This window comes from Lithobates pipiens, unplaced genomic scaffold (genome assembly GCF_037356315.1).
Source record: "Lithobates pipiens isolate NorthernLeopardFrog02 unplaced genomic scaffold, aLitPip1_a1.2 Scaffold_13, whole genome shotgun sequence".
NCBI lineage: Eukaryota > Metazoa > Chordata > Amphibia > Anura > Ranidae > Lithobates > Lithobates pipiens.
In genome coordinates, this window is record NW_027507718.1 from 72,655,646 (window position 1) to 72,669,288 (window position 13,643).

The following is a 13,643-nucleotide window of genomic DNA, read 5'->3' on the forward strand; positions in this document are numbered from 1 at the left end:
TCACAAATATATCAATTTCAAATATCATTAAATGTTTGTTTTTGTTTTTTCAAAAGGCTGTGTGTGGACTGTCCCATCTAACCAGATGGTGGCAGCAGCTATCTGTATGAAGACAATGGATTTTGACTCCGGTTATTGCTTGTTTTGTATAAACCTTGAGGTATGTGGCAATAGACCTTCGAGCCATTATATTGATTGACATAATGTGATTGTAACTAGAATTTGTTTTTATACAATATAAAATTATATACACATACATACATACACACACACACACACACACACACACACACACACACACTTCATCTTTTTAGTGTTCGACTGCGTGATATTTCCTGAAGAAGCGGCTTGGTCCCATGAAAGAGCAACCTGCGTCGAAACCACAGCAGATTTTTCCATCCCCCACTGCAGCAGGGTTGTTGGGCATCAACACTAGGAAGATTGGTTTTGTGCCTTCTTGATGTTATCTTTGTGTCACATGTGTACACTTTCAAGTTTTCAATGATTTTATCTTTTGTAATACATATTTGATACTTTATTTCTTGGTACCGTTACAGTCCTCCCAGTTTAGTAGTAGTAGTTAGGGTTTTTGTGCGATATAAAAAGAGCTTCTATTAATTTAACCACCTGAGATCCGTGCTATAGCCAAATGACAGCTACAGCACGGACCTGCATTGCCAGGACTACGTCTATTGACATCGCCCCAATCGTGAGCGAGTCTATGAGACTCCTAAGTGCCCACCTGTGCCCCCTACAAGTTCCACCTAGCAGTAGGCAACAGTGCCGCATGCCAGTGCCCTTCCAGCGCCACCTGTCAGTGCCCACATCAGTGCCTGAAGAACAGTGCTACACATCAGTGTCACCTACCAGTGCCATCTTATCAGTAGCCATCAGTGTCACCTTATCTGTGCCCATCAGTACAGACTTATCTGTCTCCATCAGTGCCGCTTTAACTATGCCTAACAGTGCCTACCAGTGCCGCCTCAACAGCACATATTAATGAAGCAGAAAAATTACCAGTTTGCAAAATTGTATAACAAACTATTAAACATGGGGTTTTTTTTCCAAAATTTTCCATATTTTTTGTTTAGCAAAAAATAAAAACCCCAGCTGTGATTAAATACCACCAAAAGAAAGCTCTATTTGTGGGGAGAAAATTATAAAAATTGAATTTGGGTACAGTGTTGTATGACTGCGCAATTGTCAAAGTGCATCAGCACTGAAAGCTGAAAATTAGTCTGGGCAGGAGGGGGGTTTAAGTGCCCAGTAAGCAAGTGGTTAAAGACACGTGTCAAGAGCTACAGTAAACAGGGCAAACTTTAGTAGCTTAAAAAGTGTTACTAAACCCACAACAGTAAAATCAGTCTGTATATGCAGTAAAGCAGGCTTGTTATACTCACTGTGGAACCTAAGGGGTTAATCCTCTAGACTGTGTAAAAAGACTTTGATCCCGTCTTCTCTGATCCTCCCCTTCTTTTACTGTCCCCAATCCATCTGCTGATAGCACAGAACCCTGGGAGGCATTGCGCACATGCTCAGTTTGGTATGTACTGCTAGAGAGGGTTTTTTTTTGTTTTTGTTTTTTAAATTGGTGCATGTAATCAGCACAGGGCAAATCTACACTGTCCAGAGAATGTCAGGGGTCATGCAGCCTCACTGAATAAGCTTTAGCCAGTGCTTGGCCGGACACTAATAGAAGTCACAAGACTGCTATATACTGCTGATGAGAAAGGGTATTTACTAAAATAATTGCATGAACTGTGTACTATAGGAGACCAGATATAGTGAATCCTGGTTTTAGTAACACTAAGCCCTTGTACACACGGTCGGAGAATCCGTCGGAATGTGTCCTATCGGACCGTGCCGTCGGATAATCCGACTGTGTGTGGTATGCATCGGACTGATTCTGTCCGAATATCCGTCGGACCCAATTTTCCAACATGTTGGAAATATTTCCCGACCAACTGGGCCGGTCGGACATACTCCGATCATGTGTAGAGAATTTTGATCGGACCAAGTGCCACGCATGCTCACATTCAAATTCCGACATGGAAGCGCTCGTTCAGGTAAAACTACTGCTCGTAATCGATATAGCACATTCGTCACGCTGCAGTGTTAAAAATTCTTTCATCAAGCGCATTCTCTTGTTCTGTACAATGCTGCAAGAACGAACTTCTTTTGATGCTCATAGTCACACATACTTCTCCTGAACGGATTTCATTACTCTTTTTTCACCATTTCAGCAATACAATTTTAGTTTGCGTCACATCTACACAATTTTTTTTTTTTTTGGATGTTTTTATTGGGGGTTTTACTGAAAATCTCCTTTAAAGACACTTTGCTCTTTTCTCCTTTTTTGTGTTTTTTTTTTTTGTGTGTAAACTTACAACATTATTCTATTTTTGATATTTTGTTTTTCTTTTTTAATCTACAGGAGGTTGTTTAGTGTTGGTACCCCTTGTTATTTATTTCACTTTGTATTTTTGAAATGTACCTGCCTGCTCACAAATAAACTGTACTTTTGGAAGGAAAACACATTACACAAGTATTTCATCAAACAAAAAAAACCTTTATTTTGGTCGCTAGAAACTAAAAATAGGAACGCAGCACTGGAGAAACTTCTTAACTTTGGTGCAGCCTTTGGCCCCCAGGGCAGACATGAACAAATTCGAATAGAAAAAATTGGTGGCCTGAGGAGTACATATCTCAGGGAGAGAAGTCTGGTCCAGAAGTCCTAGAGAACAGGAAATTCAGATGCCATTTCTGTCCCCAGGATGTGGATCTTGAAGAGGCTGCATCTTCTGGCAGACCAGACTGAACCCAGGCCATCACTCTCTCGTCTTCCTTGGGCACTTCCCACCAGGCATCCTTCCAGGCTGTGGCTGGGCTCCTGTAGCTGGGGCAGAAGGAGGAGGGCGTTGGTCAACCTCCTGGCTGCCACTTGCCACAGCCCCCCCCCCCCCCCCGACTGAGGTCTTCCTGTGTATGAAAAGTGGACATAGTTTTAGTTTTTTGCACATCAATCACACCATTTTGTGATCCTGGCTTTTGCAAATTGAATGTTACCAAATAGAACAGACTATCATTCTGAGCCCAGCATTTTTCTTTCCCGTCCCAATCATTTTTGGTCACTACTGTCTCTTGATATGTAAACCACTTTGAGAAATCACAACTTACTGATCAATAAGAACATCTAGTTAACATTATTAAATGTAACACAAGAAATATGTTCAACAATGCAATACCTGTCTCAAGCTGGGCCCCACCACATGTTGCTGCCTGGAAGGCCCAGGTTGGACATCAGAAGCCTCAGCTGGGGGTGAAGGATGCCTTGAAGGAAGCCTGGAGAGTGGTGGCCTGGGTACCCCTTGGTCTACCAGAAAATGCAGCCTGTCAAAGTGAACCATCCTGGGGTAATAAATAGCATCTGGATCTCCTGCTCTCAAGGACTCCAGGTGCTTCTTTCTCTCCCTGGGATATGTTAGCTTCATGTCATCAATTTTCCCATTCAGATAGGCCATGTCTGCCGTGGGGACCATGATCCACAACAAAGCAAGCAGTTTCTCCAGTGCTGCGTTCCTCTTTGTTCTGTCAGTAAAAAACTTGTTGTGGAACTGCCACAGGCAGGGCATCTCCATGTACAGTTCTATGAATAGCCCCATAAAGTTTGCATTTGTGAAAGGATCCATATTGTCTGCAAGACACAACACAAGACAAACCCTCAAATACTAATAATGCAATTAAAAACCCTCCTAATCTTGTCCCAACATCGGCCTAGATAGAAGCAGTCTAGTCTAGTGAAGCACCAAGTAAAAAATGTTACCTTCATTTCCACGTTCGTCGTGTCCGTGCCTCACACTCTCCTCCGAGATCGTATGGACGACACGCGCGTGTTGCGTTTTATATACAGTGAGCATGCGTGAAACTCTGCCCGCCCCTGACGTTCTTTCCAGACTATTCCCCGCCCCTTCGCTTCCCGCGCAGTGGGGAGAGCACATGGCGGAGAGAACGCAGGTGCGCACTAATAATAGTTCCACTAACGAGGAGGAGGGTGAGGAAAGCCCGGAGCCTGAAACGTCCCGATCCAGGAAGACAAGATTTAAGGCCTCAAATATGTCTTTTAGAGAGATGTTGGAGATGGTCGACATATTGAACAGGACCGACTATGATGGGAAGTATGGACCTTACCCAAACCCAAATATCAGAAAGGCCAAGATCATGAATAAAAGTTGTGAAGAGTCTTCTGAAGAATTTCGGGGTACACCGATCCAAGAATCAACTGAGAAAACGCTGGTCAGACCTGAAACTGAGGGAGCACGATCAGTACCTAAGGATCAAGCGTGTTCTTAAAAAAAAAGTAAGTAGTTGTCGTGTGTTCATATGATTATTCTTGCTTGCATACATGCTCCATGTGCTTTGATTTCATGTTGTGCATTTTAAAATGGCCACTTTCAAGGTCATGGTTTCGTTCGTTCGTATGAAACCTTGTTCTGCAGGGAAGTATTCCAGCTTAACAAAGTGTCCCCAATGTTCTCACCTTGTAACTCGGCCCAAAAACACAATTGTACAACGCTTCCAAGCAATGTTTCATATTCCTATTTCTGCCCTCTGTGTGCTAATTAATCTTTGTTTACATTCTCATAGGGGAGAGAAGACTCGGCAAGTATGAGGACACCAGGGACCACACCCCTCCCAAAGAAGGCCAACTTCCTAAAGCAGAAACCGAGGAGCAGGAGGAGGAAGGAGAGATTGTGGAGGTTGGACAAATTGTCACCACAACAGGTGAGTGTCGGAGAACACAGCTTCCGGTAAGCTCATCAATGTATATCACCATATTTGGATTACATGGTGTGTTTGCTTTGTTTTGTAGGTGATGTGGAAGAAGATTCCCGTTTTACCAGTGAAAGTGCCCAGATCTTGATCGGGGAGATAATGGGGTGCAATAGGGATTTGCAAATTGTACAACAAAACATCAATGACGTTAAAAATAAAATTAAGATCATCATTGATGTTTTGGGGAGAGTGTGAAAACGAAAAAACTAGATAGGGTTTTATTTTTGCTTTTTAACATAAAAATGTTGTATTTTGCATAAATAAAAATTTGGAAGATGCACAGAGTGTGTAAACATGCGCATGTGTCTGAGATTAAGGGGTTGCAGCCCCAAAGCATGTACATTGATCCCCCATGATGGGAGATAGCACATGTTGACACACTGTGTGCATCTTCCAAATTTGGATTTTTCAGGGGTCACACCCCATGTGATGAAGGCAATATCAGCCTAGTTTGTACATACTCATGTCTGATATTGTCTTCACTTTTCCAAGTTGAACTTTGTAAGTTCCTGTGTTCTGTATTTAACGGTTTGATACATGCCTGTTTACACCAAAAAACAAGTAAAAACCAAGTATGATTAAACTCGGTTTTGGATACCCAAAATATCTTGGTTTGTTGTAAAAACCTTTACTAAAACGCACATATGAATGTGCTTGTATTAAAAAGTTGAATTCTTAACAATGTGTGGCTTCCTTTTTCATTGGGCTTAAAATGTATTTGTAGTCAAATTTGAGTTTGTGCTGAGAAGGAATGCAATTTACTAAAGGCAACTCCACTTTGCACTCCAAGTGCAGTTTCAGGTGTACTTTTGTAGTGCATAGTGGATGTGCCTTTAGTAAAAAGCACCCACAGTGATGTGTAAATTTGGACAATCATGGCATTTTCCTGCCATGGTGCTGAAAATTAGCATGATTTTTGATCAGTAATGCACTACACATTAGTTAACAAAAAGAAGGTGTGTGTGTAGCAGACCCACAACATAATACGATTATCTGAGGAAGAGAGATATAGATAGATAGATTTTATATATATATATATACACACACATACACACACACTAAAATACTATTTTGCTGATAGGACTGTAATATAATATTATGCATGACAGTCCCCTTGTCATATACAGTATCCTGTCATATGTCATGTTGCTCAAACTGACACCTATGACAGAGCACTTGTCTCCCTATGAGAGAGGTATACAGCAGCGCCGGCTTGTACACAGGGGATTGTAGAAAGAACACTTGGGCAGAGGCAGAGCTGACAGGCAGGCAGGAAAGTGCGTGCAGTAATCGAAGCAACTAATCGATAATTAAAATAGTTGACAATGATTTGCTGTTTCAGCCATACTTTAAAGTGGTTGTAAAGGCTACACTCTACCAGGAAATTCTAGAGCACTTCCTGCTTCCCTCTGCTGACCTTAACCTCTCCCCACTGACAGTTACGCATATATGCAGCCTCAATGGACTGGGATTTTTTTCTGTGGGGCCGCATATATGTGTATCTGTCTTTGTGCTGGGAGCACACTGCACAGCGTACTCCCAGCATAGAAACCAGGGACTCACCAGGAGCCTCTGGACCTGGAAATCCTGATTCCAGGTCAATTGATCGCTGTGGAAGCCTCCGCTTGGCTATCAAAGTGTGCAGTCACTGACTCCCACCCCTGCTTTCCCTCTCTCTGAATGGAGGGGAGAGATACATTGTATCCCTCTCTCTCTTTGAAGAGAGAAAAATAAAAATGTCAGGGCCAGGGTTAGTGTTTGGGTCGAGTAATGTTCAAAAGGTCAAGGTCAGTATAGTTTGAGCAGAATTTTTTTTTTTTTAATTCAGTGTCAGTGTACATTTTGATCCTACCTAAAATGCACTGTTTCTGGGCTCTACTACAGATACAAACAACACACATACAGCATCTCACAAGAGTGAGTACACCCTTCACATTTTTGTAAATATTTTATTATATCTTTTCATGTGACAACACTGAAGAAATGACACAGCTACAATGTAAAGTAGTGAGTGTACAGCTTTAAACTGTGTAAAATTTGCTGCCCCCTCAAAATAACTCAATACACAGACATTAATGTCTAAACTGCAAAAAAAGTGAGTACACCCCTAATTGAAAATGTCCAAACTGGGCCCAAAGTGTCAATATTTTGTATGGCCACCATCATTTTCCAGCACTGCCTTAACCCTCTTGGGCATGGAATTCACCAGAGCTTCACAGGTTGCCACTGGAGTCCTCTTCCACTCCATGACGACATCACAGAGCTGGTGGCTGGTAGAGACCTTGCGCTCCTCCACCTTCTGTTTGAGGATGCCCCACAGATGCTCAATAGGGTTTAGGTCTGAAGACATGCTTGACCAGTCCATCACCTTTACCCTCAGCGTCTTTAGCAAGGCAGTGATCGTCTTGGAAGTGTGTGTTGGGGTAGTTTTTTTGGAATACTGTCCTGTGGCCCAGTGTTCGAAGGGAGGGGATCATGCTTGGTTTCAGTATGTCACAGTACATGTTGGCATTCATGTTTCTTTCAATGAACTTTAGTTCCACAGTGCTGGCAGCACTCATGCAGCCCCAGACCATGACACTTCAACCACCATGCTTGACTGTAGGAAAGACACACTTGTCTTTGTACTCCTCACCTGGTTGCCACCACACACGCTTGACACCATCTGAACAAGTAAATTTATCTTGGTTTCATCTGACCACAGGACATGCTTCCAGTAATCCATGTCCTTAGTCTGCTTGTCTTCAGCAAACTGTTTGTGGGCTTTCTTGTGCATCTTTAGAAGAGGCTTCCTTCTGGGACAACAGCCATGCAGACCAATTTGATGCAGTGTGTGGTCTGGTCTGTGGTCTAAGCAATGATAGGCAGACCCCCCCCCCCCCCCATCCTTTCAATCTCTGTAGCAATGCTGGCAGCACTTATACATCTATTTCCCAAATACAACCTCTGCATACGACGCTGAGCACGTGCACTCAACTTCTTTGGTCGGCTATGGCAAGGCTTGTTCTGAGTGGTACCTATCCTGTTAAACCGCTGTATGGTCTTGGCCACCGTGCTGCAGCTCAGTTTCAGGGTTTTGGCAATCCTCTTATAGCCTGAGCCATCTTTATGTAAAAGCCCCAATTTCTTTTTTTTTTCAGATCTTCAGAGTTCTTTGCCATGAGGTGCCATGTCGAACTTCCAGTGACCAGTAAGAGAGTAAATTTAACACACCTGATCCCCATTCACACCTGAGAACTTGTAACACTAATGAGTCACATGACACCGGGGAGGGAAAATGGCTAATTGGGTGCAATTTGGACATTTTCAGTTAGGGGTGTACTCACTTTTGTTGACAGCTGTTTAGACATTAATGGCTGTGTGTTTAGTTATTTTGAGGGTACAGCACATTTTCATTGTTATACAAGCTGTACACTCACTACTTTACATTGTAGCAACGCGTCACTTCTTCAGTGTTGTCACATGAAAAGATATAATATATTTACAAAAATGTGAGAGGTGTACTCACTTTTGTGAGATACTGTATGTGGTATCACTATGATTTGCGGGAGCAGGCACATTTATATTGGGTTGTTCTTTGGTGGAATGTTATGGTAGTAGCAAGAAATATACAGCTAAATAAAAAAAAATAAAAAGAAGAAAGGGAGGAGATATCCATTACCATTTACCACCAAAAGAAAGCCCAAATTACCCAAGTCCTCACTAGGTCCTCCGCCGTAGTGAAACATTTTTTTTTTTTTAAATCAAACGAAGAATTTTCGATGAAGAAAGTGTATGATATTCAACAGGGCAATGCTAGCTCACTCCAGACAAAAGAAATTAAACGTCTTTTACACAGGACAATGGCTGGGTCACAAGTACACTTTATAGGCCAAGGTAGTAAGACAAACAGATGGAACTACAACTTGCAAAAATCTTTACTTTCTGCATCCACTTCACTTGGAACTTTTATAGTATAGTATCTTTATCAAACAAGCCTCACTGAAAGACCAGTGCACACAGGACGTTCTATTACAGATTATATACATTCCACAGAGACTTACCATATTTCCATATATGAAGCACCTTATTCAGACCACCCAATTCATAAGTCCAGTAGCCAATCATTTCTGAACGTGCCATGCGTATATGAAAGTTCTCATTTGAAAGCTTTACGAATTCTGCCATCAATGAAGGCTTGATAGTGTAAGTGCGGAATTCATAGAAAGTTGTGTCATGTTGACGTGGGCCTGTTGCAAATGCTGCGTTAGCCTAAAGGCAGAAGAAAAAGCATTTAAAAAAGGAATCTTTAGGACATAAATACTAAATATCCCAAAACATACAGTAACTAAATGTAAAGACAAGCAGTTCTGAAAATACAAACTTCCAGTGGTCATTTCTTTATCAATGCACCCAAAGCAGTGCAAGGACTGGTTTGAATATACTTGTGAATCACATATTGCAAATACAATGTGTGTATTTTTTTTTAACCACTTCGTGCCCACGCTATAGTCGAAAGACGGCTACAGCGCGGACGCTACCTGCCGGGAGACCGTCCTCCTATTTACTTCCGCAATGCGCGCTCTCAGAAGTTCTGTGCTGGCCGTTTCCCCTGGACACAGCCAGTCACAGATCAATGTAAAGGGCCAATCATAGCAGACGTTTACAGCACGATCAGTGTCCAATGAGAGACGATCTGATATGTAAACATATGAGATCATCTCTCAGCGCCGCTCTCCCTCCTCACACAGAGGCCGCGTGAGGAGGGAGAGATGAACGGCTGGAGTGGCCGTAAGTTACAAAAAAAAAAAAAAAAAAAAAAGTAAAATAAACTGCCACCTGCCCCCAGTGCCACGTATAAGTGCCATCTGTCATCAGTACCATATCAGGGTCACGCGTCAGGGCCACGTATTAGTGCCACATGTCATCAGGGCCACGTATTAGGGCCACCTGTCATCAGGGCCACGTATTAGGGCCACCTGTCATCAGGGCCACGTATTAGGGCCACCTGTCATCAGGGCCACGTATTAGGGCCACCTGTCATCAGGGCCACGTATTAGCGCTATCATCAGTGTCACGTGTCTAAAGTGCCCCGTATTAGTGGCATCAGTCATCAGTGCCACGTGTCATTGTCCTGGTGCTCCAGGGCCTTCAAAAGTGTAATAGGTAGTCAACAATTTAGATGTGTAATTTATGCTCCTAGAACATGTGACAGCGCTCCCTGCATGTTGGGTCTCTAAGTGGCCAGGCTGTGAAAGTCCCACACATGTGGTATCGTAATACACAGAAGGAGTAGCAGAATTTATTTTGGGTTATCATTTGTGGTATACACATGCCATGTGAGAGAAATAACCTATTACAATGACAATTTTGTGGAAAAAAAATAAAAAATTAAATAAAAAAAATCTTCATTTTGCAAAGAATTGTGGGAAAAAAAATGACAACATCAAAAACCTCACTATGCCTTTTACTAAATACCTTGGAATGTCTACTTTCAAAAAAAGGGGTCATTTGGGGGGTATTTGTACTTTCCTGGCTTGTTCGGGTCACAAGAAATGAGTACATCAGATGTGATCAGTTTTGTATGATTGGCACCACATCTTGTAGACTCTCACTTTCACAAAGACCAAATAATATCCACTAATTTGGGTTATTTTTTACCAAAGATATGTAGCAGTATAAATTATGGCCAAAATTTATGAAGAAAAATTAATAATTTGCATAATTTTATCACAGAAACAAAGAAAAATGCATTTTTTTTCAAAATTTTCGGTCTTTTTTCATTTATAGCGCAAAAAAAAACAAAAAACCCAGAGGTGATCAAATACCACCAAAAGAAAGCTCTATTTGTGGGGGTAAAAAAAAAAAAAAAAGAAAAAAATTAATTAGGGTACAGTGTTGCATGACTGAGTAATTGTCATTCAAAGTGTGAGAGCACCAAAAGCTGAAAATTGGTCTGGGCAGGAGGGGGGTTTAAGTGCCCAGTAGGCAAGTGGTTAAATTCGTTTTATGTGAAACATAGATACAAAGAAAATATACAGCACTGAGACAAACCATTAGGGCGATTCCTGCATGTTCCCATGTAGTGCGATTTTGCAGCTCATTTGCATGCAAGTCGCACTGTAATGCTGAAAACGTAGTGTATGCACTACTTTGAAAAAATGCACTGCTCCAAATCACATGATACTGCAGTACTATGCAATCTGATGCCCACAAATGCACTGGGTTTGCAACCTACATTTGGCGTGCCACTAATACATTGGCACGTGCTGCAGATCGCAAAAGCAGCGTGTTCTGAGTGTGGTGCGGGAAACGCACAAGGAACGTGATTTTCCCCACACCGTGTTCTGGTGTGAACCAGTCCTTATGCAACTTCTGTCATGCCACACGTCCAATAGTTTACAAGTTATGATACACTTCTGTCATAATACAATATCTCCAAAAAGGGAACTTCCAGCTAACATCCTGACCTTTACACATTACTAATGAAAATGTACCAAGACAAAACAGGGAAAATATATGGATGACCCCCCCCATTCCCCTAAGTGCAGAAACAGCAGAACCGCCTAAAGTTCAGATAGAACACAGGAAATTGGCACCCTTCCTAGAGATATATTCTAATGTTGCTAGGCCAGGGCAACCTATTTATCACCTACCTTTCTGGGTATTGGTGACTCGCTATGATCACAATAACTCAAGACTCAAGACTCAAGACTCAAGACTCAAGACTCAAGACTCAAGACTCAAGACTCAAGACTCAAGACTCAAGACTCAAGACTCAAGACTCAAGACTCAAGACTCAAGACTCAAGACTCAAGACTCAAGACTCAAGACTCAAGACTCAAGACTCAAGACTCCCGTGTTTACCTTGGGTAGGTACTAGGAGGTAGCTTTTTCTCTAGTACAGGTACATTTTGGCAGGCCTAGCCAAAAGCTAAGCTTTTTTTTTTTTGATCTGTGGGCTGGGAGTGGCCTTGAGTAGGCTGGTGACTCATCTTTCAGATATCTCCATTCTGCTTCTAGAAGGAAGGTGGGGAAGAAGGGTGGGCTGTTTGGGGTATTCCAAGTTGCTCTGACCAATCCCCAACTTGGATTAGCAGGGGGCAGGCCTCCTTAATTACTGAGAGTCAACCCAGCTGAGGAGTTGTTCGGGTAGAAGAACTGGAGGTGGATTATTAGGCTGTCAGGGCCTTGGAGAAAGCCCCCTACTCTGGGTAGGGGGGTGACCTTAGACCAGGGGCTCGGAGCTGAACGGGAATCCAATACAATCCAAGTCCTGAACAGGAGCAGGAGAGGACAGTGGGGAATACTTCCGAGCATGTCTCCAGGAGGGATCCACCAGGTGTTTGGTGAGTGACAAGCACAGTCAGGAGAGCGGGGGGCATGCCGGAGCAGATTGGGAATGTGCAGTCTGAGATGGATGTAGAGCCAGCGGAAGAGACTGTAATGTTACTGGCAGTGAAGTCGGGCCACTGCAGCCAGTAGGGCTGTCAGGGTCTGCAAAGGGTTGACTGGGATCAGTAGTCCACCAAAAGAGGGCAGCTAGCACCCAAACTTTTCTTTGCTACACCATAGGGCCCCGCAGTCCCTGCCTGTAATAAGGCACTCTGCTAAGGCCTGGCTGGAACCAGTGTCAGGCCTAACCATGTGCTAGCTGCGCCTGAACTGTGCTGGAGGGAGAAGGAAAGATATACTCCTCCTGCACTTGCTGTAGACTATCTAAATTGTCCCAAGCCATGCAAGAATCTTTTCTGGGCATCTCATGTATTTTTTAACCCCATCTAAGTTCTAATGCCTCAATAAAAAACAAAAACAAAAAAAACAAAGCTGATAGACTTATCATCTTGGAGTGTCTGGAAGTGGGCTGGCAAGGTGACAGGTTGGCCATCACTCAGCAGCCCCTACGGGGGTAGCGCTACAAAAAGGGGCTGGTTCCGGGACCACCTGTTCATGGGTAACCTGCCAGTCATTGTCCTAGGAACTGAGGTTGACCGAGGCGGGGAACTCTGCTTTGTTCCACCAGCATGGAGGGTTGAACTCTGGGGAAGGACCTGGGTGTGCTCTGCCTATTGTTTCAGTGCTGCAACAAGTGCCGTCGTCCATAGAAACCAGCAAGGACTGTCGCTACTCTTTGTTCCTGCTTACCCGGTTGCCCCAACCAGTGCTGGGACAGACACTTGTGCTGCAAATTAGGAACTGTTCACTATGTACTTTCACCTGTGGCAACCATGCAGGGTAACTGTGCCTGTGGATTAAATACATTCCGCATTATGCTATTACTGGACATCTCACTGTGGATTACAAATATGTCCAGCGTTCTGCTAATGCTAGACATCTTAATCTGTTGCTCCAAGCTCCTGCTACCGATAGTAAAGCAAGCCGGAGAGCGTCAACTGTTGCCCAGGGTTATCAGGTGTCAGCCTGTGGGTGGGACTGTGCTAAAATTGTTCCCTTTAGTAGGACATCGGCTGTGAACTTTGCTGTTGCTATCGGCAACCACTGGGAAAGTCAACCATCATCTAACTTTAGTTGCATGGGCACAGTCGGCGCCAAGCAACATGCTTAGATAAGTCCTGCTAGCGTCAGCATGCCTGCAAACTTCGGTGTGTCCAACAAGGGGTTACAGCACGCCCAGGGAGGAGTCTGCCTATCAGTTCCACTGGCACTGGCCCATCTGGAAGCGAGGGGGGAAATGCCATGCCCTGAAGGAGACCCAGCATTCCCAGCTAGCAGACACCACGAGGCAGAGGAGTAAGATGGCGGAGGGTAGTCGGCTGTTACCCACCTTACAGTGGTTGCCTGATGTGCAGGAAAAGACACTGGTGGACACC

General features: G+C 43.5%; 1 protein-coding gene across 1 annotated transcript in view; it reads right to left on the reverse strand.

Moving 5' to 3' along the window:
* The window catches only part of NIPSNAP3A (nipsnap homolog 3A), a 66,388-nt gene that overhangs the window by 27,749 nt on the left and 24,996 nt on the right, over nucleotides 1–13,643 (reverse strand). The window contains exon 2 of the mRNA XM_077475190.1: nucleotides 8,877–9,084. Within this exon, the coding sequence (XP_077331316.1) occupies nucleotides 8,877–9,084 (208 nt within the window). The remainder of the gene's footprint in view (nucleotides 1–8,876; nucleotides 9,085–13,643) is intronic.